Below are 24,655 nucleotides of genomic sequence, written 5' to 3' on the forward strand. Positions count from 1 at the left end.
CTAGAATCTTGCACGGGAGCCATCGCTGCTCATTTTCTGGTGCGAAGTCAGGCGGTGAGACGCGGGATAGTGGGCTCTGAGACCAGGTTTCCTCTGAGGGGCAGCCGGAAGCAAGTGGCAGAAGTGTGTGTAGCCTGGCACCCCCTGCTGGTCCTTCTTCTGCTCCCACTAAGGCGAGCATCTTGGGGACCAGCAGGCCCGAACGCCCCTAAGACAGGATAGCAGGCTGAGGAAATCGCACGAAGGAGCCCTGGAGGGTTGACTGGCCCTAGATTGAGGGCTCCTTGAGGGACAGTATTTCAAGCTTTCACTTCACTCATTCGTTTGCCAAACATTTATTGAGCACCTACTGTGTACTGGGGACACAGTGGTGAACAAGATGTCTACTGCCTGGAGGGGGTGGGGAAGTATTTACTAACCACAGTCTTTACTGAGCCCTTGCCTGTGCTGGGTGCAGAGCTACAGGTGGGTGGCTGTCGCCTCAGGGTTGTCACAGGCTGGGGGACTGATACACAGTTATCAGTTGAGTCGAGTTGGTCCACAGCGAAAGGCAATGCTAACACTAACCCATCAGTTAGCGCTTGGTCATATGGCACCTGCTGTTTCCCAGGGCCCCACCCTTCTGCTCTTGAGGAAAAAGCCAAGTGTCTCCAGAGGTGGGTGAAGACGGGCAAGTGGGGCTTTGCCCCTTCCTCAGCTGCCGGGACTGAAGGCCATGTCCAAACCATGGTTTCGAAAGATCCCAAGTTCCGTAAGTAACCAAGGGGACCCTCGGTGGGAGGGCCGGAGCCCAGGCGCTAAGGATGGGGCTGTGGGCCATTCCTTCTTTGTAGGAGATGCCACCTGCCTGCCCCTTGACCCTGCCCCAGGATCTGGGGAGCCCCAGGCATTTCCACAGATGGCATCTCAATAATAGCTAAAATGTAAGCCACCAAGGCAGAGATCTTTGGAAGTGACTGGGCCAGTCTCCTGCTCCGCGTCAGTGTCCTGCAGGAGAAACGCTCCTGGACCAGTTACCAGGGCAACTGGTAAGTGCAGGGCCACTTTGGGGCCAAGTCTGGGCCTGAAACCAAAGTGCAGAACTTGGCTGGGCCCACGCTACAGTGTCTTGTCCCTTCAGGCCATGCCTAGAGGCGAGGCCCCAACCACCCCTTCCCTGCAGCCAGCAGGAGAAAGGCACCCACCCACCTGGGACCCTTCACCTCAGGGACCCACCAGCTGGCGAGCGTGGCCCAGTCAGGCCAGTGGAACCTGCTGATCCGTCAGGCACCTCTGCTCTTTGGGAGGAACCAGGGGAGGATCTCGGTACCGAGGGACACACTGATGAGCCTTTACCCAGCACAGCGAGCCCACAAGGCTACTTTGTTCAGCCACAGAGACGGCCTCCATCAGACAGGGCCTCCGTGGGGCATAGGCCATGCTTCCCCCATCAGACTGGGTGCTTCCCAAGGAGGAAGGATCCACAGCTCTCAGCAGACTGGGTGGTGCCCGTGAACAAGAGCGATCACCCCACAGACTGGGCATTCCCCAGAAGGATTATGTCTCCCCCACCAGATGAGGGATCCCCCGGGCCGGGGCTGTGATACCTCATTCTTCCCCACCCAGCTCCAGCTCAGGCCCGCACTTGGATTCATGCTGCCAGGCCGAGCCCCCAGGTCTTCAGGCTGGGCGGGCACTGAGCCAGGTCATAGCCCCGGGTGGAGCCAGAATCTGGTTCTGAACCAGGCCCGGGCCGGAGCCAGCACGAACCTGGGCCCCCAGGGTACCATCCACTGGGACAAGGCCAGAGGCTCGTGGGAGGGGCTGCTCAGGACAGCGGGAAGGGAGCCTGGGCTGTCCCCAAAGGCAAGGGTGAGGCTAGATGGCACCCGGCCTGAAGTCCAGGACTGCAGCCAAGGGTGGAGGCAGGGAGGAGACTTGGAGGGCCCCTGAGCCCTGCCAGCCCTGCCACGGCCCTGTAGTTGAGGGACCCGATGTGCATCCAACATCTGCCACTCCTAGCTGGGGGGCTTTGGGCAAGTGGCCTAATTCCTCAGAGTCTGATTTCCCACCTGTATAATGGCCACAATGACTGTGCCTACCGCAGAGGGGATAGTGAGGACCGAATGAGGGCACAGCCCAGCCCTGCACACAGCAAGTGCTCAATAAATGTCAGCTGCATGCCAGGTGACACACAGGGCTCTGCAGGCCTGGGTCTCCCCACACCCCAATTCCTTCCTCCTCCTCCTCCAACTAAACCCTGTCACCTGCTGTGAGCGCTGGCCCCGCCCCCACCACCTTGTCCTCACATCAGCCCCACCTTGGAAGCAGCCCTGACTCCCATCTCCGGGCCTTGGCACACCCTTCCCTTTCCCAGATGCCCTTCCCTCTCCCTCAAGATTGGGCTCCAGGAGCCCTCCTCCATGAAGCCTTCCCTGGTTGAGTGCTCATTCCTACAGCACTTTGTACCTTCTGGTCAGAGTCCTTCCCATGAGAGCCCTGAAACCGTCTCCCCATCCCAGATGCCCAGCATATTGTGGTCCAGGGTGGGTGGACAGACGGGCTGAGTTTGGTAAATATTTGTGACATCAAACTGGGCCATGGCGCCCCCTTGTGGCAGAGGCTGCAGCCCTGTGGCCAGGCTCCCTTCTCTGGGGCTGGTAGAGAAGATTCTAAAGGAGGTTCACGCTGAGGCTCAGCCTTCACCCGCACCCGGCACCACCCACCCTGATGGCTCGTGGGACCCGTTGGGCCTGGGGCGGGGTGTGTGGGGGCAGGAGCAGGTCAGCACGGAGGGGAGCTGGCCCTCCTGTCCTGGCCACCCACGGGGTTGTGGCCAAGAAGAAAATGAACTCCAGAGAGGGTCTAGGAGACAAACTGAGGTCAGGGCACAGGAGCTAGAGCTTGGGGCTAAGCCCAACCCTCCTCTCCAGCCTTCCCACCTGCAACACTCTCATTGGTTACCCTCTGCTCCTTCTACCATGTTACCTCCTCCAGGAAGGCCTCCCTGGTCTCTAGGGAGAGCTGGTTGTCCCTCTCCTCCAACTAAAAACTATCAAAGCTAACCTTCATTGAGCTCTTACTGCATGCCAGACTTTGGGGCTATCCTCCGTAATGACACCATTTTATTTAATCCTCAGAAGAACGTATGAAGCAGCAACACTGTTAACCCATTGCACAGATGAGTAACAGAGGCACAGAAAAGCTAAGATGCAGAACCAAGATCGGAACCTTAACTGTTCTGCTTCATGCTGAGCACCGTGGTGCAGGGACCCTGTTGGAGTGTCATTCTCGCTGCTGTGTCTCCACTACCAGGTGTGGAGCCTGTCACAGAGAAGAAGGTTGAAGAAACCAGAGGCCCGAGAGGCCAGGCAGAGGCAGCCAGCCAACCCAGCCCCTTCCTGCTTGGCTCCCCCACACCCTGGACCTGTAGGTAGGACCCCTTCCCCATCCAACACTGTTCCCAGAGCAGCCCGGACCCCGCCGGCACCTCAGGGAAGGAACGAGAACAGGCTGCGCTGGGAGTACCGTTTACTAGGACAGTCCTGGCCGCACCAGGAGGAGCGGGACCCTCCCCGGGGCTGAGCGGGCAGAGTGAGGTAGGTGAGCCAAGGGGCAGCCGTTCTGTCCCCCTAGAGGCGAGGTTTTGGCGGCAGCCCCTGCGTTAGGCTCCCAGGGACAGATGCTCAGACCCTGAGAGGTGAGTCCCCAGAGAGGGTCGTCCTGCTCCAGGAAGAGGCAATCAGTCAGGGCTTCTCGAAGAGGCAGCTCCAAGCTTTCGGAGGTGTTGCAGGGAGGGGTTGGGCTGGACTTCTAGGCCCCCCGGCTTCCTCCACAGCTCAGTCCAAGGGCACCATCACTGCCCAGACTTCTCCCTTCCTGAGTGTGGCATCTGGAGGTCCCTGTCATCCTGGGCTGGGCCTGGGTCCTGGTCAGCTGGGGAGGAGTGACTGGCGCTCTGAGGAGGTGGCCGCGTCCCGGTACAGCAGGAACTGTATGGAGATCTGGACAGGTTGATGTCAAGGCCGAACAGAGCAGACTGGGTCAGACCTGCCCCTGCGTGGCCTGTGGCTCCATCCGAAGCTACTTCCCCCCTCCCTTCCTCTGTCCCCAACTCTGCCAGGTTGGGAGGGTCAGCCACGGCCTCCCAGCTGCTGCTCTTGCTGCCTCCCGACCCCTCGACCCCAGACGAACCCCATTCATCCACCAAGTCCAGCACTGGGGTCTTCCTCCCTCGGGCATCCTCCCCTGACCCCGGCCCCAGGATCTTGCCTTCCTTCCACCCTACAGTGTCCCAGTGGTTTCACTAAGTGGCGCTAGAACTCGACTTTTCTTTATCTCTCCTTGCACCCAACAGGGAGTCAGCAAATGTCGAACTATAGCCATGTTTACTTTCTCCTGAAGGAGATCCAAATATTGCCCTGCTCAGCCACCCAGCCAACATTTACTGAGCACTCACTGTGTGCTGGGTTGGGCGCTGAGTGTTTCCTGAGACTTTATCTTATGTAGTTGCCCCATTATCTTGGTGAGACAGTGGGACAAAGATATGGAAGCACAGAGAGGCTAACGGTTGGCCCTGTGTCACACAGCTAGGACGCAGGAGAGCCAGGATCTGAGCTCAAGTTTTTCTGTCTCTAACTCGTGTGTCTTCACGTTCCAGCTTTCCTTCCTCTGGCCTCCATGGGCTGATTTATGCCCTGTTCTCTAGGGCCTTTGCACAAGCTGTGTCTGGAACATCCCTCCCTTGCTTTGCCTGACTAACTTCTTTTCCTTCAGGGTACAATTTAAATGGCATGTGTAGGGGGAAGGGTATAGCTCAGTGGTAGAGTGCACGCTTAGCATGCATGAGGTACTGGGTTCAATTTCTGGTAACCCCATTAAAAATAAATTAAAAAAATAAAAAACCCTAATTACCACGCTCCCCAAAAAAGAGTAAATAAATAAATGGCATCCGCAGTGGCCTCTGCTGAGCCTCTAAACCAGGACAGCCCCCGGCTCACATACACTTGCAGTTTTTCTCTGCGGCAGTTGGTGGATCCCAGTGAAGTAATTATGATTATGTGTGTCCGCTCAGCCTCCCCACTGAGCTGTGAGCTTCCAAAGGCAAGGGTCATTCTGTTGTTGCTCACTACTTGCTCTGGTGCCTAGCGGGGTGCCCTGCACACGGGAGGTTTGACTCTTGATGGGTGGATGGAAGGATGGCCGGATGCTGAAGCTGTGTGCAGGCAGAGGCTGCCGCAACCATGCTGGCCCCGCCAGCCCTCACGCCATGAAGGATACGATGGTGTCGAGCAGCAGGACGCCCAGGCTGCCCACGAGCCAGGGCAGGTGGTGCAGCAGGTAGCTGCCCTCGCTCTGGCCCACCTCGGGGTTCTTTAGCAGCACGCTCAGCCCGTACAGCGTGTTCCCCAGCATCACCAGGGCGAACAGCGAGTAGGAGATCCCCTGGGTCGACTTCCGAAGGAACTAGAGAGGGTGGGGGTTAGAGACCTCACACGGGGCTCTCGGCTCTCTGGACTGTAACTGTCCACATGTCCATCTGCCCTGTCACACTGCACATGCTCTGAGCCAATTTCACAGTGTGACCGGTGTCTACCATGGGCCAGGCGCCCAGACCAGCCCCTTCCAGGGCCTGACTCCTCATCCCCACTCCAACACCCTCTCCAGGGCCCCCTGCCCTATCCCGCCCAGGTAGGTAGGAGACCATGGCTGCACCACCCTGCCGGCCCCGAGGTGCTCTCTCCCTGCCCCACGCCCATCCCTGACCCCCCACCTTCACCTCTACTCTCAGCCCCTCGCTCTCACCTGACCTCCTACCTCCTTGGGACACATATGTCACATGTATCCCTGGATGGCAGGCATCCCATTTCCAGAGGCAGAAACTGAGGCTTGGAGAACCGGATTAAGCTGCGCAAGCCAACAGTGGTGTGGACAAGACCTTCCGCGCCCACGTGCTACTCCTTAACCCAGGGGCCCGAGCGGCCAGCCCACCGCCCCTGCCCACGGCTCACGTTGGTGCGGATCTGAGGCAGCCGGGAGAACAGGTACAGCACGCTGGAGATGGAGCCGATGACAAAGCCGATGACCTCTTGCTTCGTGAAGGGCTGAGAGGGCAGAACAGGATGCTCAGTGCCCAGGAGGGGCCGGGGTGCAGGGTGAGAGCCCCGAGCTCCCTCCTAGAGGGCAGTTCCCTCGCTCCCGTGGCTGTATGGGGGAGGGCCTTCAGGACAAGCCGGACCCGCACCCCCACTCTACCACCGCGTACCCACACCTCACCTTATTGCCCGGTTCCACGGACAGGAGCGTCCGTCCCCGGAAGACCTCCCTCGGGGCAGCCACAGAGTTGGTGCTGCTCAGCAGTGGGGTGGCACAAGCCACCCCCAAGATGAACAAGAGCACAGAATTGATGGGGGCAGACCCTGTACACATGGCAGGAGGGAAGCTGAGGTTAGGCACCCAAGTGGCAGCAGACAGACTGGGCTTTGAGTCCTCAGTGGCTGTGTGACTTTGGGCAAGTGACCTAATGTCTCTGAGCTTTTATTCCTCATCTGTAAAATGGGTATAACTACAGTACCCATCTTCCAGAGTTGTAAAGGTGAACTGATGAGGGCAGTGGGAGCAGGAGGGTGGTTATCAGGCATGGAAATGCTAATGAAGACAGCCCCAACCCCATGTGCTGGGGTTTACTGTGCAGCCCTGGCTCTGACCCCTTCTGAAATCTGAAGGGCAGAGATGGCCTGTGTGCCTTGTCCTTGTTTCCCCAGCACAGAGGAGCAGCTGCAGCGTGTTCGGTGACTGAGAACCTCAGTGAAGGGCACCCTGTGGTCCCGCCCGGATCTGCTCATCGCCCTCTATCTCGGCTGATCAGCCGATCAGGGCTCAGGCTTTCAGATAAGGCCTTTCTGAGGTTTGGGTTATCACCAGCAATGGGAAACCTGCTTCCTCTCAAGCTCCCAGGCCTCCTGGCTGCCCCAAAGTGCCTGAACACAGAAGGACCAATGTACTCACACGGAGAGGGGCGTTTCTTGAACTTGTAATGGAAGTACAGGGACAGCATCAGCAGGTCGGCCAGGACGTAATACAAGGCTGTGTAGGTCTGCAAGAGACGCGGGGGCGCAGGGCGCTGGCGGCAGGCCCAGGCTGCTGGGACCGCGGCCCAGCACCGGGGCCCCCACCCCAGCCCAGTGACCCTGAGCAAGCGGCTTCACCTCTGGAAGCTTCTGTTTCCATGTCTGGAAAGGAGGGGGTCATAATTCCTCCCTGGCAGAACCAGACATTGGAGGCCAGGGCCTGGAGGGGCACCAGCCCAAGCAGATGGAGGAAACAGTGGTGGGCATTATGGGTGGGTCAAAATAGGGCTCAGAGGGTAAGGGGTGGCTCATGTCTCGCTGGATACAGGGGCAATTAAGGCTCTGCACTCCCGCCTGGGGACACAACAGGTTCCTGACTCTGCCTCCCAGCCCCACCCGGCTGCAGAGCGACCGCACCCGGGCCTCCCACAGGAGAACGTTCCTCCTCCAGGACCCCACATCCCAAAAGCTGAGTCAAGACCTTAGCACCTCCAAGGTCCAAGACCCCAGTGACCCTTTGGATTGACATGCTCATTCTGCAGGTGGGGAAACTGAGGCCCACAGAAGGGCAGTGGGCAGCCCAATGTCACACAGAGGCAGAGGGCTCTCTCCACAGTGTGGGGCCCTTGCAGGATGGAAGGACACCCCTGCCATGGCAGTTCTTGGCCGCCCACCCCACCCGGGGATCGGCCCACCTGCAGGGGCAGCTGGTCAGCCAGGAAGGAGCCAATGAGATTGCAGGAGTCTCCACCGATCCAGCCCAGGAGGAACCACAGGGACAGGGCCTGGTCCATGTTGCCCGTCTTGCAGGCCTTGATATACTGGCTGTGGCAGAGGAGGGAGGTGCATGCTCAGAGGCCGAGGGCTGTGACACCGCGTGGAGGGTAAATGTGGGAATAGCCCTGGACGAGAGGACTGCGGGGCAGGGGCTGCACAGAGGTCACCTGGAACCAACCCTTCCTGCACGCAGGATTCTCATGAGCCTTTCTTTGCCCTTAGGGGGTTTTTACTGGGGAATCCCTTCCAACCCGGCACCTTGATGGGACGTGCATCTTTCCAGAGAGATCCATAGAGTGACACAGATTCTCACCCAGAGCACCCAGGGGCTCTCGGTGGGGCCCTGAGGTTTTTATAGGGTCCCAACGTCTTGTCTCAGGCCCTGAGAACCATTTCACAGGGACCCTGGATTCTCTCTTCTGTGGAGGGGCTGATGGGTTTGACAGAAGGATGGTGACAGTGATATGGCCTGGGCTCTGCCTTATCTCCAGGGATGGCTGATGATCAGATGGGCCAGACTACAGCCTGTTATAGGCAAGGGGCACCAGAGAAGGGCGGGGCTGTGCCTCCTGGAGCTCACGTTACAGAAGCCATGCGGTCAAGTCCCTTTCCTTCCAATCCCCTCTTTGGGGACTGAAAAGTCATGGAATCAGGATTCACATCCAGACTCTGAGGCTCCAGTCCTGCTCTGAGCTGCTCCACAACTTCCGTTTGCTGCTGATAATTCTTTTTAATCATTTGCATGTATTTAAATCAGTAAAAGGTAACTAAATAGCACCGCAGCCCACCCATCACCCAAGACAGAAACTAGGAAAGCTGGACAGGTCTCTGGTCTTCCCACAGCCATCATTTCTCCTCTGTCGCCTACCGAGCCCCACCCCTACCCACCTCCAGGCCTCTCCAGTTCCTACCCAAGCCTGTTCCCTTCGTTTCTGTCTACGTTCTCAAGGATCTAAAACCCCAATCTTGCCCAAATCTGTCAGAGCCCTCCACTGCTCTTCAATAAGGACCGACATCCTCCCGAGCACGTCCTGATAAGGCCCCCCGTCCCTCTGCACGTCCCTCCACCAGGATTGCTTTCCCTTCCTCCAAACTCTTCATGGGCAGATGGCCTGCCCACTCTCTCCTCTACATCCTTCAGGAAATGTCAGTTCCTCCTCAGGGCCTTCCCTGATGGGCACTCTTCCAGCATCTGCCAGTTCCTCCTGGACTCAAGCTTCCTGAGCCCTGCACAGGCCTGGCATGGAGAAGGCCCTTCAGGTTGAACTTGTGGCCCTTAGGAAAGCCTCCTCTAATAAACTGTGACTTGATGTGTCTCCATAAATCACAGGGAAGTGATTCTGTCACACTCAGGGAAGGCCAAGTCCTAATGAGAAGCACAAAGGTGGGTGGGGCTCTCTCCCAGGCAGCTGACCCACCTCCCCAGTTAATCAGCCAGGCCCAGGCAGGGCCAAGATTACACCAGGTGGAAAGGGGAAGCCTCAGCCAGCTCTTCATAGTTCTGGGGAAGCTCTCACCTGAGGACAGGGAGTTGCCCTGCCTCGGCCTCCACCAGTCACCTAGGCCAGTCCAGTTTGCCTCCTAAGGGCCACCTATGCCAACCCCATCATTGCTTGCTGGATACCTTACACAGCCTCCAAGGCAGCCTCCCTGCCTCCAGCCTCTGTCCTTGTGCCTCCAGTCCTCCTACCCTATGGCTCCCAGGTTATCTTTAGTGGGTGGCAGAATGGAAGCTCTGCAGAGGCAAGGATGGCGTCGGTTCTGCTTACTTCCGTCACATCTTGTATGGCAACTGGGACAAGCTGAGGTGGTAAAAATGTCCAGCCCTCAACACATGCTAGGACAAGTCAATGGGATAAGGACAGGCTTTTAACATATGGTACTGGGACAACTGGGAACTGCATGCTAAAGAATGAGGTTGGATCCCTACTTCACACTGTATACAAAATATAACCCAAGCTAGATCAAAGCTCTAAATGTAAGAGGTAATTTGTGATACTGTGATTATACAGTAAGACATGTATATGTTTGGTCTTCCCCATTCCCTGCAGAGAGCGCCTAAAGCCGGTGGAATGTCCTAAGGGTGGAAGGAAAGGAAGGTGTCTTCTGTAATGCTGATGAGGTGACTTCTGGAAAGCCCTCTTAGGTCTCCTGAGAATCGGGAGTGGTTGCCATGGGAACCAACCACGTGATCAGAGGTATCATACCTGTGTATGAAGCCTCCAGAAAAATCGTTTCTCAGAATTCTGTGAGCCGTTCTAGCAAACTAATTGAAGCTAAGGAGGGGTCGTGGGAACCTCTAAATCTATAGCCAGAGGCCAGAAGCACAGGTGACAACCTGGACTTGTGACTGACGTCTGAAGTGGGGAAGGAGGGAGCGGTCTTGTAGGATGGGGCCCTAAACCTGTGGGATCTGATGCTGTCTTCAGTCGGATCGTGTAAGAATTGAGCTGATTGCTTGGTATTGTGGGAAAAAACACACATCACAATTGGTGTCAGAATTGGATAAGTCTACACAAAACTCTTAGAAGAAAAGATAAAGGTGATTCTTTGTTAGCCAGATTAAGCTATTACTTCTTAATACAACATACATACAACATCGAAAGCACAAACAACAACAACAACAAAAAAGATAAACTGGACACCATTAAATTTTTGAATTTTTGTGCTTCAAATGACACCTTCAAGAAACTGAAAAGACAACCCACAAGATGGGAGAAAATACTTGCAAATCATGTATCAGATGAGGGTGTTGTATCTAGTACAGGGGAAGGGCATAGCTCAGAGGCAGAGTGCGTGTTTAGCATGCATGAGGTCCTGGGTTCAATCCCCAGTACCTCCGTTAAAAAAAATTCTACTTTTATGTGGAATCTAAAAAAAAATGAGACAAATGAACTTATTTACAAAACAGAAACAATCTCACAGACATAGAAAACAGACTTGTAGTTCCCAGGAGGGAAAGGCGGGGGTGGAGGGATAAACTGGGAGTTCAGGATTTGCAGATACTAACTACTCTATGTAAAATAGATAAACTGCAAGACCCTATTGTAGAGCATAGAGAACTGTATTCAATACCTTGCGATAGCCTATAATGAAAAAAAATATCTATGGTGTATGAAAAGAAATATATATATTTGTATAACTGAATCACTATGCTGTACACCAGAAATTAACACAACATTGTAAACCGACTATACTTCAATTTAAAAAAAAAAGAAAAGAAAAATGGGTGAAGAATCTGAATAGACCTTTTTCCAAAGAAAATATAAGTTGGCCAACAAGCACACGAAGAACCACTTAATACCACCAGCCATCGGGGAAACACTAACCAGAACTACAATGAGAGAGCACTTCATACCCTGTGGGACGACTAGAATGAAAAAGACAGGAAATAGCAGGTGTTGATGGCGATTCAGAGAAACTGGAACCGCCATACACTGCTGAGAGGAATATACAATGGTGAAAATGTTTTGGAAAACAGTCTGGCAGTTCCTCAGAAGATTAAACATACAGTTACCATGTGACCTGGAAATTCTACTCCTTAGATCTACATCCAAGAGGAGTAAACACATGTTCCCACAAATACTTGTACAGAGCAGCCTTAATCATAAGGGCCAAAAGGTTGAAACCACCCCGATGTCCAGCAGTGGATGAATGAATAAACAAAATGTGGTACACACATACCATGGACTAGTATCAAACATAAAAAGGAATGAAGTACAGACACACACGCGCTACACACAACGTGGGTGAACCGGGGAGATGTTATGTTCAGGGCAAGAAGCCAGTCACAGAAGGCCACGTGCTGTCTGATCCAGTTATATGAAATGCCCAGAATAGGCAAATCTACAGACAGAAAGTAGATTGGTGGCAGGGGTTGGGAGATTTAGAGGGAAATGAGGAATGACTCATTTCTCTCTGGGTTTCTTTTTTGGGTGAAGAAAATGCTCTAAAACTGATTGTGGCGATGGCTTCACAACTCTGGATATACTAAAACCGTGGACTTGGACGCTGAAATGGCTGATTCTATTGTGTATGAACTCTCTCTCAATTAAACCATTATCTTTCTCCCTCAGGATAGAGAGCACAAAATCTAACAGTGGAGCGTGTCCTTATGTTACAAGGCCCCTGATGACCTCTTTGACCTCACCTCTCCCTGGCCCCTAACTCTCACACCCTCTGCCCAGCCATGGGACTGAGCATACAGTGTGTTAACGGCCGTCCTTATAGCACCAACCTTGTGAGGTAGCGAACAATATTCCCATTTTACAGATGAGGACACTGAGGTGCAGAGCAGTCAAGGGACTCATGGTGTGTCCTCAGTCCCTAATCACAGCAGTGGCCACGCTGTTTTGTAATCACTGCCTGTCCGCCACTAGACTATCACAGGACAGAGGCCTTGTTTGCTGCATCCCAGCCCACCCCTTCCTCTGCCTTTTCTCTTACTAGCTGTGCAATCCAGAGCAAGTCACTTAATCTCTTTGGGTTTCCATTTTCTTGTAAAGTAGGGATGGAGACTGTATCTATTTCACAGGGTGGTTATGAGGATTAAACAGGGTACAAACATGTCAAGTGCTTAGAAATGAGCTAGGACACAGCGGGCACTCAGTGAACAGTAGCAGGTGTTAGTACTATTATCTCTGTGTCCCCAAGGCCCAGCACAAGGCAGGGCCTAGAGTGGGGTTCAGTGTAGGGCCCTTCGGAGGGGCTGAAAGTCAGTGAGTGGGGGTGGAGGGGGGAGCACACTTGGCCTTGAGTCTGGAGAGGCCCGAGGGCAGCCAGGCAACACCAACTCTGCTCAGCCCCTCACTGCCCCAGCCGTGCAACCCAGCCTGGTCCCACCACCCTGATGTTACTCACGGGAAGGTGGATGCAGCGAAGCAGAGAATGGAGATCAAGCCCAGGCCCACACTGGCCTCGTCCCAGCCGTCCTGGGCACACTCGCCAAACACGTCCCATATCCACTGGCGGGAGCCGTTGGGGCAGTTGGAGAAGTTGCCGGAGCCCAGTTTCTTCCAGACCATAGTTGCAGAGGAAGGGAGGGAGGGAGAGAGGGTACCGGTGTGCCGAGGCAGGCGAGGGCTCTACAGGGAAAAAGAGGGGGCCTTCAGTTTGGGGAGATCCAGGTCCCAGTCCTGGTCCGGCCAACCTAAGCCCATCTCAGCCTTACCACCTGGCACCGGCCGAGCCCCTGAGCCAGACAGAGGACACAATCAACCTCAAGCACTAAGGTCAAAGCAACCACGCGTGCGGGGAGCGCTGGCTCTGTGGTCAGGGACAAGAGCATTCAAATCCCAGCTCGACGTGCTAACAGTGTGACTTCGGGCAAGAGACTCAGCCTCACTGTGCCTCAGTTTCCTCATCTGCAAGATGGGGACGACAACAGTGCCTCCTCCACATAGTTGTGAGGATTAAATGAGTTCATAAATATGGTGTAGAGAACTGAGCCCTCAGACAATGTCACCTCTGTTATAACTCTTGAATGTCTATAACTCTGAATTCTTCTTGTAAATTACACTGTGAGGGTCTGCTGAGACCAGGCCCATTAATTACATTATCTCATTTAAAGTACAGTTGTCCCAGATGAATGAGTAAAGAAGATGTAGTGTACACACACACACACACACACACACACACACACAATGGAATACTACTCAGCCATAAAAGGATGAAGTTTTGCCATTTGCAGCAACATGAATGGACTCAGAGGGCATTACAGTAAGTGAAATAAGTCAGACAGAGAAAGAAACACTGTATGCTATCACTTACATGTGGAATCCAAAAAATTACAACAAACTAGCAATTATAACAAAAAAGAAGCAGACTCACAGACAATGAGAACAAACTAGAGGTTACCAGTAGGGCGAGAGAAGGGAGGAGGGGCAAAATGGGGGGGGGGGACTAAGAGGCACAAACTATTAGGTATAAAATAAGCTACAGGGATATATTGTACAACACGGGAATATAGCAAAGTATTTTATAATAACTGTAAACGGAGTATAACCTTAAAATATAAAGTACAGTTGTCCCCCAACATTGGTCAGATGAGGCAAATAGAGAAGGACCAGGGAGCCCCCGGGTTGCACAGGTGGTGGGACTGAAGTTTGGCGTGTTTGAGCTGTATTCTCTCAGCATCTCTTGTGTGTGGGATGCCTGCCAGCAAGGCATCCAGAGCCACCTCCCCATTCTCACCACTGACAGAGCTAGGAACTGGCTGCTTGCAGGGGCAGGCAGGGAAGTCCCCTCCTGGTGTCTGGGCACCCTGAACAGTGACTAGAGCAGTCACTGCCCACGTGACACTCCCAGAGGAGGAAGAGAAAGTGGGGCTGTGGAGAATCATCACAGCCCTGAGCTCTTGAGCAGCTCTGTGCTAAGCACCTCACAGGCCCTTCTGCATTTTTGCCACACATCAACTCTATGAAGTGGGGGCTGCTGATACAGCCATGGGGACCCAGGAAAGTGACTTGCCAGGACCATCCAGGCAGGAAGTGGTAGGGCCAAGAGTCAAAGCCAGGACTGGGATCCAAACCCCTGCTCATAGCCACCATGCCATGCTGCCCCCAGCACTTCTGTCCCTGGGCGCGGTGGAACCCTCCCGTGGTCTGGCGCAGCAGCCCAGCGACTCGTGCAGCCAGAAGGCAGGCTTCCCCTTTTCACTGAGCTCAGAAGGGCTTTCCTTATCCAGGGTGAGGCTCTCTCCAGCCACCTCCAGTTCCTGAGTGTGTCAAAAGACCCAGGATTCTCATAAAGCAACGTCCTATTACTGAAAGCTAGAGACTGAATGTTATGTCCCACCCCCACCGCCCGCCTCCAAATTCCTATGTTGAAATAACGTGCAATGTGATGGGATTTTGAGCTGGGGCCTTTGGGGAGTAGTTAGGTCACGAGGGCAAAGCCCTCATGAATGGGATTAGCGCCCTTATAAACAGACCTCAGAGAGACCCCTCGCCCCTTCTGCCAGGTGAGGACACAGAGAGAAGACAGCCACCTATGATCTTGGAAGTGGATCCTCACTAACAGCAAATCTCCCAGCACCCTGATCTTGGACTTCCCAGCCTCCAGAACTGGGAGAAATTAATGTTTGTTTCTAAGCCACTCAGACTACGGTACAGTGATCTGAATGGGCAAAGACATCTCGGCCAGACCTTTGGAACTGCTGAGGTCACAGCAATCTGGGGGTATCGGAAGGGAAAGGAAGCGAGTCAGCTTCTTTTCTCAGGAAGCTCGAGGCTCTCAGCCCTAGTGTGACTCGCCAGGGAGCCCAGAGCTGGACGCAAGGGTATCCGAGGTCACCACCTGCCCAGTTCACGGCAGTACCTCCAGGGCCCCACAAGTGTGGCTGAAAGCCTCTTCCTGTCCCTTGGTGACCCACCTTGACCTTCGGCACAGCTGATGCCTGAGCCGTTTACCTGATGTCCTGCCACCAGCACCTGCAAGGCCACCCAAGGTTAGCATCCAGTCCAGGTAGGCGCTGTGCCTCTGCAGTGCCAAAAGGCATGGCAAATCAAGTCCTTTGCCACCCTCGTAACTTCTCTGTGAGGGGAACACTGTCCTCATTTTACAGATAAGGTTGAGTGGCCTTGCGCAAGTAACCGTCTGAGTCTGTCTATAAAATGAGGATAATGACACTTACTCCTCGGGGTTGCTGTACAGATGAAATGCACATAAATCTCTTAGCCGGGTGTCTGATGTAACGGTAGTGACTGTTTTGAGAAGGAGAGTCCAGTACCTCAACTACCCTGAGGCCATTCTCACTCCCTCTTTTCACCCCGATTAGGGAAGAAATAAGGTGGACACATGCCCAATGAGGGGGAAGGGGGTTGAGGGATGTACCTTGGCTCACAGGGCCCAGGGCACTGGGTAGGTGGTCCCCTGTCCATGCCCAGAGCCCCTTGTACAGCTCCGGGCTCAGGACACTCTGAGACACACCTGCACCCCGAACAGAAGGGGCTTTCCTCTGAGGGCCACTGTGCATGGAGCCTGTCACCTGTAGATTCTGGCTTCTGAGAATGGGCCCACCTCCTGGTCCAATAGCATCGAGTAAATGGATGTCCGGGGTTGCAACAAAGGTTGATCAGCTCTGTACGTCTGACAAGGACCACAGCAGGGGGGCCTTGGACTCAGTGAGGGCACATGTTTGAAATTCAGGATCAGTGAGTCTGGGCTGGGGCTCAGGGACCTCGGGTTGAAGAAGCTCCCCCAGGGGATGCTGGTGCATGTGGCCAGACTTTAAGAAAGGCAGCGCTGGGAAAGGCATCTCCTGCCACAGGCAAGCTCCTCTTCCAGATCCCAAGCTGAGTCAGGGAGAGGCTTCCCACTGAAGCTGCTCAAGTGGCCACCCTTATCTATCAGATAAGTCCAAATTCCTTGAGACAGGGCCCCAGGGTACTCCAAGAACTGACCTCCCTACCTCCTCTCCAGTTCCTCCCTCTGAATCTTCAGACAGTCATCCTCAGGCCTGCAGACTTCTGTATATGCCATCTCTTCCCCTAGGCGTGTTCTCTCCCCGCCGGAGGGCGTGGTAAAGATACTAAGACCCTGTTTTCCACTGCCTTCTCAAAGAGGGGGTCTTGCAGGAGCTGACTGGACAACACTTGTCATCTCTTCCCCCACCCTGGTCCGTATGCCCGAAGAACGCTCATCACTCTCTTCAGCGACCTTCACATCTAAGCCCACTCCACTCCCTTCAGCCTAGTTGTAAACTTTTTCTTGGGGCCTAGACACACCAGCTGCACAGTAAAGGTTAAGAAAATTAGTGAAAGACAGACAGAGAGATGGGGCAGGGAGGGGAGGGAAAAAGGAAGGAAAGAAGGAAGAAAAGAAAGAAAGGAGAGAGAGAAAGTCCGAAAGGAAAGAAGGAAGACCTAATTGGGAGCTTGGACGGCCTAGGGATGAGGAGAAAGTACCCTGGAACTGACCTGTCTGATGCCTACTAGTATAGAACTCTTGGGCAAGTGATTGAGCCTCAGAGTTCCAATCTGTAAAATGGAGGGGGGGGGCGTAATGCAAGTATCCACCCCCTAGGATAATGGCAGAGTTAAATGAGATAATCCAGGCCAAGTGATTAGAATGGTGCCTGGCACAGGTGAAACACTCAGCAGTAATAGTCAGGGATGGCTATTATTCTGTTCTGGCTGTAGCTCTCCCCCCTCCCCTACAGGGACCCTGGCAAACAGCAGGCTTCAGTACGCGTTGAATAGACAAGACTGCGCCAGTCCTCACACTTCCAAGCGCAGACTCCCCACTTACACACTTGGAAGCCTGTCCTAGGCGTGTGGTGGGAGGGGACAATCTAGGCTCCCTGCAGACCTGGGGAGTACCTGAGGGGAGGAGCGTCCCGGCTTGGGGCGGCGGTCCTCCAGCTCCTTGGTCTCAACGCCCTCTGAGTGACTCAGCCCAGCACGGGCCGCCTGTTTGGTGGGGATAATGACAGGGCAGCCGCTGGGATTAGTGCTCATTTGCCGCGAGGCCCCCCTCCCCTGGCCTGCCCTGGGGAAAACAAAGCCGTCAGAAGTGAAGGGGCCTGTCGGCCAAGACCAGGAGCTGAAAAGGAAATCCAGACCCCAACCTTTGGCCAGGCCGATCCAAGAGGCCATGCTGGTCACCCCTGAGGAGGGGGACGTGGGCCCCCAAGGCCTCCCCAATCCCAGCCCACAGCCTCGCTCCAGGATCTCATGCCCCAAAGTGGGGACAGGAGCCCCAGGATGGTCCAGGGGCTGGGGGAGAGGGTAGGAAAGATGTAGTAGGGAAGGTCTAGGGTCCCGACTCGCAGCCCCCAGCCTCATATTCGGCTCACCACCTCAAGATCCGCCGCACCGCCCGGCTTCTGAGTTCTGTCCCTCGGGTCTGAGTCAGCTGACCCGAAGCCCCGCTCCGCCCCGCCCCGGAGCCACGCGGCTCCGCCTCTTGCGCCGCTCACTTGACGGACGGCCCCTGGAGGCGTGGCGAACGAGCGTGCGTGGAGGGGCGCCGCATTACTTTGTCCTCATTCCCTCACCGCCTCCGGGGCTCCACCCCCGTGGCGGGTGGGCGGGGCCCGAGGCTCCCCACTACGCAGGCGCCGACTTCATGCTCCGGACCTTGTCTCGCGCAGTGGTCCGCGCAGCCATTCGCTGCGCGCGTATCCCCCAGCCTCCCGAGGCTCGCGCCGCCGCCGCTATGTCCCGACCGCCGCGGGCCTCCTCGGGTTCTCCGGCCCGGCCCGCCACCGTGCTGGGCACCATGGAGATGGGGCGCCGCATGGACGCGCCCACCAGCGCCGCAGCCGTGCGATCCTTCCTGGAACGCGGCCATACTGAGCTGGACACGGCCTTCATGTACAGCGACGGCCAGTCCGAGAGCATCCTGGGTGGCCTGGGGCTCGGTCTCGGCGGCGGCGACTGCAGAGGTAACTCCTGGCGCCCGCGTCCTGGCCCCCAGGCCTACCCCTGCACGGTGCAGCCAGACAGTCCCACGGGACGCTGACCTGACCCCAGCCGTGCACCAGCCTCGGTCAGGACAGACAGCTTAGTCCTTTTCCCGGGGCTTTGACCTCCCCTTGGTCACCCCGCAACTCTGATTCCCTCTGCTCCTCAAGCCCCAAGCACATCTTACCCTGGTCAGCTCAACAGTGCTTTGTCCTGACCACTTTCCCCTCCACTTCCTCCCCTGGGGTTTACAACTCGGTAACCCCCAAATGTTACCCTGAGCCAGATCTAGTACTTCGTTTCTACTCCCATTGCTTTTTTAGTGCACCGCTGCCGCCCTGGCCTCCAGAGCTATGCCGTACCCTGTTCCAACCCTGCCAGGTGCCCATAACCGGTTCCCAGGCGTTCTTCCTACGCCCTTCTGCCTATTGTCCTCACTGCTCTTGAGCTCCCCCAGCGCCTTTTTCTCATCCTTGTCTTTCGTCAGTCCCTAGACTTTACTCTGTTCAGTTGGCAGTATCCCTGACTTTCTTAGGGAAAGCTGTAGCCTTATCATTGTCTGGTCTGAGGGAACAGGGGTGGTAGAGTGAGGAGGAAGGTGTAAGGGCTAGGTAATGCCTTTCTGTCCATTCCTGTAGTGCTAGGCTTTTCATTGGCTGTAGAAGGGAAAGCGATGCTATCCTGTCCCCAGGGAGCTCAGAGTCTAGTGGGGAAGATGGAAGCAAGTGATTGCAGGGGAGCCCAGAAGAGGAAGCACTTTTAGGGGGAAGAGGGCATGACCGGAACAGGGAGAGGCACTAGGGAAGGCTCAGAGAACACTGGAGCTGGGCCTTAAGGGACCAATAGTGGTTTGCTGTGCAGAGAATGAGAGGAAGGGGCATGAGAGGCTGAGGGCATAGCTGCGCCAAGATGGGGCTTGGAAATGCAAAGTGCCCAGTGTGTGGAAGGATGGCCAGGAGGCAGGTGTGGCTTCAGTAGAGGATGTGTGTGGGTGTAGGGATGGTCCCTCATCAGCCTGATGCCACTGGAAGTGCCTGGCACAGAATGGGACCCAACAAGTGTCAGCTGTTACTATTACTACCACACTCTGATTCCTTTTTTCCATCCTGAGGCTCTTCCTTCCCAGGTGTGGGCCGCTTGTGTGCGGTCCCCTCTAGGTCCTCGTTAGATTCAGAGCCTGGTGGATCTGGAGGAACAGACTGGAAATGTGCATCTCAGACCCACACTTTCTAGTTCACCTGGCTGCCTCTCGTTGCTAGTGAAGATTTTGTTTCTGAGTTTTTTCCCCTCCAGCCCTTCCCTGCTTCCTTCTTTGAGGCCTGGCACTCACTGGGTCAAAGTCCTCAGGCCGGACCCGAGGGAAAGTTCACACCAAGAATGCAGGGGGAATTGAGAAGTGTAAGGAATGGAGAAAATCTGGACTTGTTCTCTAATATCCAAGTGGTCTGATGACTCCCTCCCTTGTGAACTACTGAGTTGCCTTTGCCAAGTATGGAAAGTACAGAATCCAGAGAGCCAGAGTTCTTCATAGCACTTCCAAGCTGCTTGCAGCACAGAACACTGTCTCGTTCTCATGGGGAGTGTCTCTACAGTGGATGTGAAGACGTGCATGCTCCCGGGAGTCTGGAAGGGGAGGGGGAAACCGTAATTGCCCTCTGCTCATTTTACCTTCTACCTCTCTCTCAAATTGATCTGCCAAGGGCTAGGCTTGGCAGCTGGCTCTCTCTCCTGAGTTCTTGCACCAGCCTCTTTACTTGTCCCCCTGTCTGCAGGCCTGTCCCCTTGACTTCTCTCTCTGTACCACAGCCAGAGTGAGACAGTTGACCAGTTCAGTCATAAAATCTTTGAATGATGGTATTTGAGAAAACCCTTTGGGATTTAGGTCTGTGCCCCGTTCTCTTGTCTCGTGTCCCGTTGCTCCCTGCCTGGAGTTTGTACTTTTAGAACTCAGAATTGCAGATGACCCTTCACATACTGTGCTTTCTTGTCTCTGTGACTCTGCCCGAGTTCCCACCCTTCCTTGTTGGCTGTAACTCTTTTTGGAGACTCAGCTCCGGGGTCAGGAAGCCCTCCCTGGAATTCCCAGGTTGACCACACACCTGTCCTCTGGGTTCTACCCCACTTACATATTGTACCGTCACTGTCTAGGCTTTGAGCTCCTTGAAGGCAGAGATCGAGGGTTTTTAGTTCATCTCTGTGTACTTGGCCCCTAGTACAAGACTTTGCACAGCCAGCAGTTGCGACTAATAATACAACAGCAGTGAACACTGAGAACTCACACGTGAGAACTTGTTTGATCCTCACGATCTCCCTATGAGGACAGTTCCATTGTTACCATCCCCATTTTACAGATTAGAGAATTGAACCTCAGAGAACTGAAGTAACTAAGCCTGGGTCACTTGGCTAGTAAGTGGTTGTAATAAGTTTCTTAACCTTTATGTTCTTCCTGCAAAGTGAAAATCGCTACCAAGGCCAATCCCTGGGAAGGGAGGTCCCTGAAGCCTGACAGTCTCCGGTCCCAGCTGGAGACATCACTGAAGCGGCTGCAGTGCCCCCAGGTCGACCTCTTCTATCTACATGCACCTGACCATGACACCCCTGTGGAAGAGACACTGCGGGCCTGCCACCAGCTGCACCAGGAGGTGAGGGTGGACCCCTGCTCCTCTCTTTGACCTATCATTACCCAGGAGAGTAGAGGCTCCAGGGCTGTCCCAGAGCAGAGCTGGGGAGAGACCCGACTCCCAGCATCCCCAGCCCAGTCTCCCCTTCCTAGCGTCCCAGGCTGTGATGGGTTCTGACCTTGGCCTCTCCCCTGCAGGGCAAGTTTGTGGAGCTTGGCCTCTCCAACTATGCCGCCTGGGAGGTGGCTGAGATCTGTACCCTGTGCAGGAGCAACGGCTGGATCCTGCCCACCGTGTACCAGGTGAGGCCAGGGCTGCAGAGGCCTCTGTCCCCAGGGTGCCTGTTGATCTTGGGTCCTCCCAGCCCCTCCGACTGTCCCCGTGCCCTCTCCATAGCAGCCGCTCCCTTGCTTACAGCTGCGGATGGCTCCCGGGTGCCCTTAGCCCTGCCACCAGGCACCTGCTCTCTGCTCTGGCTCCCCTTCCTGCCTGCTGTGTGCTTCCATCCCTTCCTGTTTCTCCCTGTGCACGTCAGCCTGGAACACTCTCCCACCTTCTCCCTGCAGACTGCCCAGGTCTCACTTAGAGGCCTCTGCCTCTGAAAGCCTTTCCTGACAGCCCAGTGGGGCCTCCAGTCTCCAGAGCTTGTCTTCATATATTGAGCGAGTATTTGTGAACATCCTTAATGATTTCAGAGCCCACCTCTCTGTGATCACCTGTCTTCTGTCTGTTTTTAACGCAACTCTAACATCTCTTGGAAGCAGAGACCTTACTAGATCCACTTGTGTTTGGGAACTCAGTGTCCAGCCCACAGTTGGTGCCTACAGGTATTTACGGAAGGACATACCCCGTTCAGTGTCCCTTCGTAGGGGCCAGCACCATCTCCTCATCCCCTTCCACCACTAGTGATTTTGGAAATTATTGCTGAAGTCATGGACAGGTTTTGACTGAAGGTTTTTAAAGAAAGCTGAGGTCCCCTGACCTGTGCACCCTCTCCAGCTGGCCCCTTCTGCCTGCAGGGCATGTACAACGCCACCACCCGGCAGGTGGAAACGGAGCTCTTCCCCTGCCTCAGGCATTTTGGACTGAGGTTCTACGCCTACAACCCTTTGGCTGGTACGGGACAGACTTGGGACCTGGGAAGCAGGGAGGGGTTTGACAAGAAGCTGGGCTGGGTCCTCCATCCCTCCTGGGTACCCCGCTGGCCCCACTTCGGTCCAGAGCAGCCTCCAGGAGCAGTGCGGGCAGGGGATCTGATGACAGCCTTCCCGCAGGGGGCCTGCTGACCGGCAAGTACAAGTACGAGGACAAGGACAGGAAACAGCCTGTGGGCCGCTTCTTTGGGAACAGCTGGGCTGAGGTCTACAGGAATCGGTGAGCTGCGGATGGGCCACGTCAAGGTGGGGGGTGGGGAGGGGGGTCCCCTCTATCTGAAATGGAGAAGTTCTAGGCTGCTTTCCTGGGGGCTCCAGGCCTTCCTTTGCTGCCTGGACCTACATCTCGATTCCTGGAGGTATTACAAAACGCCCCATAGGGTTTCTTGTTTTCTTGTGATCTCCGTGACAAATCCCTGGACCATATGCCGGGTCTTCCAAGTCATAGCTCTTCCCTGAGAAATGCTCACCACCTGCCAAGAGGGAAGGAGAGGGCCTTGGATGGAGGCTTAGGAAGCCTGGGGCCGAATTGTGCCTCTTTACTAGTTGCTTGTTTCTCTAGGTCAAGTGAGGACAGGCTTTGGGGTCTCAGGAGTAAAGATACTGTTGTGGTCTCTGGTGAGGGAGCCAGCATCCTGAGTGGCTCTGCTGCCCAGTAATGCAGGAGACCCACAGCCCTTCCATGCTGCGGGGTAGGGCTGGGCACAGCTGCCCTGCTTGGCTCTTGGACTATGGCCCCCAGTGTGACTCCATGGTATTGACCTGTGTCACCACACTACACCTGCCCAGGTTCTGGAAGGAGCACCACTTCGAGGCCATCGGCCTGGTGGAGAAGGCCCTGGGGGCTGCATATGGGCCCAGCGCCCCCAGCATGACGTCGGCCGCCCTCCGGTGGATGTACCACCACTCCCAGCTGCAGGTAACCCAGCCATCCCCAGAGGCTCTGCTTCTGCCCTTTTAGGGGAGCCGGAGTTACCTTAAGGTGATTTCTAAATAGTTTTTACCTCTGAGATGTCTTCCTGTTGTTCTTAGTAGCTGTCCAAGTGCCAGCCCTGTAAAGAGGGCTTTACAAACATGGATTGAGTGATCATGTTGGCCTGATGAAGTGTGATTATTCCAGTTTTACTGATGGGAAAACTGGGGTTCACACAGCTGTGAAAGGGGTAGAAATGTATCACAGATTTGACTGCAGCCCACTCGTCTGGTGGGAGCTGGAGCTCCCCTCTCTGGTGCCCCGCGTCTTCCTGGCTAAGATGTTTCTCCAGCTTCAGCCTTACACAGTTGCATAGTGTCTGGCACATAGATAAAGTAGGTTTTCAATAAATGGGAGCTAAGAACTTTCCATAATTTCTCATTCCCATAACCACGCTGAGAATTGAGAAGCAGATTGACTCCCAGGGGGTTTAAATAGTGGAACCAAGCTTACCCAGCTGCTAGCGGCAGAACTGGGCTCTGAATTTAGGTCTGTCTGATGATGAGCCGTGTAACAGCAGGAGGAAAGACAGGGTTTGGAGTCACAGTTACCACTGTTGAAGGTACCTAAAGTTCTTTCCAGAACTGTGTAGGGTGTAAATAAAAATCAGATCCCAAGGCTTGGCTGGGGTGGGGCTGGAGGGGGAGTGTAACTGGGGTCACCATGCTGCAGAAGAGCGTTGACATCTGGCCGTCTGCCCCTGCAGGGAGCCCCAGGGGACGCGGTCATCCTGGGCATGTCCAGCCTGGAGCAGCTGGAGCAGAACTTGGCGGCCACTGAGGAGGGGTCCCTGGAGCCAGCCGTCGTGCAGGCCTTTGATCAAGCCTGGCACCTGGTTGCCCACGAATGTCCCAACTACTTCCGCTAGGCCTCGCCCTGACTTGGGGTGGCAGGCGGCACACACCTCTCTCTCTCTCACCTGGCCAGCTTTGACCTTTAACTGCGTTATGTATCCAGTTCTTCTCACAGTCCCTGTTCACAGATCGTTTATTTCCTCTGTTGTTAATACTCCCAGTGGCCTCCGTCATGTGACGGGGCTGCCGTCTACTCGGGCATTTCCTGTCTGAATAGAGCCCCTTGACCTGGCTGAAGCCCAGGCCCACAGCAAACCTGGTGAACGTTTCCTCTATAGCCCGCGGCCTGTGTCCTGTCCTTCCCGTGGGCTTGGTGAGAAGCAGGCAGGAGTAGGGGTTAACCTTCAAAGGGCAGGGGCAGCGGGATGGTCTCCCCAGCCTCCTGCCCTGAATCCAGGTTGACCCCTCAGCAGCAGGGCTGGAGGTGGCCCTCACGCTTCTTCCCACGAGAGACAAGAGAGCTCACACCCAGAGGCAGATTGCCTCTCACTTAGAATCACCTCATTCAACACTTCGAAATGGAATTATTTGGGTAAAAACCTACCGCTAGGGTCACCATCCAGCAGAATAAAACCTCTCAGGACGCCGTGGGACATTTTAACATTCACTCCGTTTCAGCAGTGGCTTTTTACTCTTGTCTTAGCAAATCCCAGTTTCCAGCCAGGAGCACGAGGGCTAGAGGACGGGAGAAGCCCTGGCCCTGGTGGTTCCTCTCGTGTCCCCAGAGCTATGTGGCCCCGGTGCTCACACAGGAGCCAGGGTGGAAGCTGGCTCAAGGTGAACAAAGGGAACCTTGGGAATCCAAACAAAAGTCCAAACCC

General features: G+C 55.1%; 2 protein-coding genes across 10 annotated transcripts; one reads left to right on the forward strand and one right to left on the reverse strand.

Annotated features, from left to right (window-relative positions):
* Window positions 1-3,493: 3,493 nt before the first annotated feature.
* SLC66A1 (solute carrier family 66 member 1) lies at window positions 3,494-17,738 on the reverse strand. 9 transcript variants are annotated; one of them, XM_045518480.2, is made up of 9 exons: window positions 17,626-17,705; window positions 17,147-17,236; window positions 12,687-12,910; window positions 7,745-7,870; window positions 6,988-7,102; window positions 6,256-6,398; window positions 5,991-6,083; window positions 5,260-5,445; window positions 3,494-3,983 (listed from the first exon to the last, which is right to left on the reverse strand). In XM_045518480.2, exons 3-9 carry the CDS (start codon window positions 12,783-12,785, stop codon window positions 3,912-3,914), a joined length of 834 nt encoding a protein of 277 aa, XP_045374436.1. In that variant the 5' UTR covers window positions 12,786-12,910; window positions 17,147-17,236; window positions 17,626-17,705; the 3' UTR covers window positions 3,494-3,911. The 9 variants fall into 9 exon arrangements, with proteins under 9 accessions (XP_045374436.1, XP_045374440.1, XP_010955755.1 ...); XM_045518484.2 differs by having other exon boundaries at window positions 7,745-7,874; window positions 17,626-17,703; XM_010957453.3 differs by having other exon boundaries at window positions 6,988-7,075; window positions 17,626-17,698.
* A 120-nt stretch (window positions 17,739-17,858) lies between these two features.
* AKR7A2 (aldo-keto reductase family 7 member A2) lies at window positions 17,859-24,441 on the forward strand. The gene is made up of 7 exons (XM_010957760.3): window positions 17,859-18,213; window positions 20,687-20,874; window positions 21,051-21,155; window positions 21,873-21,969; window positions 22,128-22,227; window positions 22,797-22,926; window positions 23,687-24,441. The coding sequence occupies exons 1-7, from the start codon at window positions 17,895-17,897 to the stop codon at window positions 23,846-23,848; spliced, it is 1,101 nt and encodes a 366-aa protein (XP_010956062.2). The 5' UTR covers window positions 17,859-17,894; the 3' UTR covers window positions 23,849-24,441.
* Window positions 24,442-24,655: the final 214 nt, after the last annotated feature.

Source organism: Camelus bactrianus, chromosome 13, assembly GCF_048773025.1.
Source record: "Camelus bactrianus isolate YW-2024 breed Bactrian camel chromosome 13, ASM4877302v1, whole genome shotgun sequence".
NCBI lineage: Eukaryota > Metazoa > Chordata > Mammalia > Artiodactyla > Camelidae > Camelus > Camelus bactrianus.

Excerpts from the sequence above, each read along its gene's own strand:
- SLC66A1 (XM_045518476.2), bottom strand. The coding sequence starts at position 12,850 with ATGGTCTGGAAGAAACTGGGCTCCGGCAACTTCTCCAACTGCCCCAAC. Across the intron at positions 6,084-6,255 it reads CCGTGGAACCGGGCAATAAG|CCCTTCACGAAGCAAGAGGT; the intron begins GTGAGGTGTGGG and ends CTGCCCTCTCAG. Across the intron at positions 3,984-5,259 it reads TCCTGCTGCTCGACACCATC|ATCTCCATACAGTTCCTGCT; the intron begins GTATCCTTCATG and ends CAACCTGTCCAG.
- AKR7A2 (XM_010957760.3), top strand. The coding sequence starts at position 17,895 with ATGCTCCGGACCTTGTCTCGCGCAGTGGTCCGCGCAGCCATTCGCTGC. Across the intron at positions 20,875-21,050 it reads GCCACCAGCTGCACCAGGAG|GGCAAGTTTGTGGAGCTTGG; the intron begins GTGAGGGTGGAC and ends TCTCCCCTGCAG. Across the intron at positions 22,228-22,796 it reads GCTGAGGTCTACAGGAATCG|GTTCTGGAAGGAGCACCACT; the intron begins GTGAGCTGCGGA and ends ACACCTGCCCAG.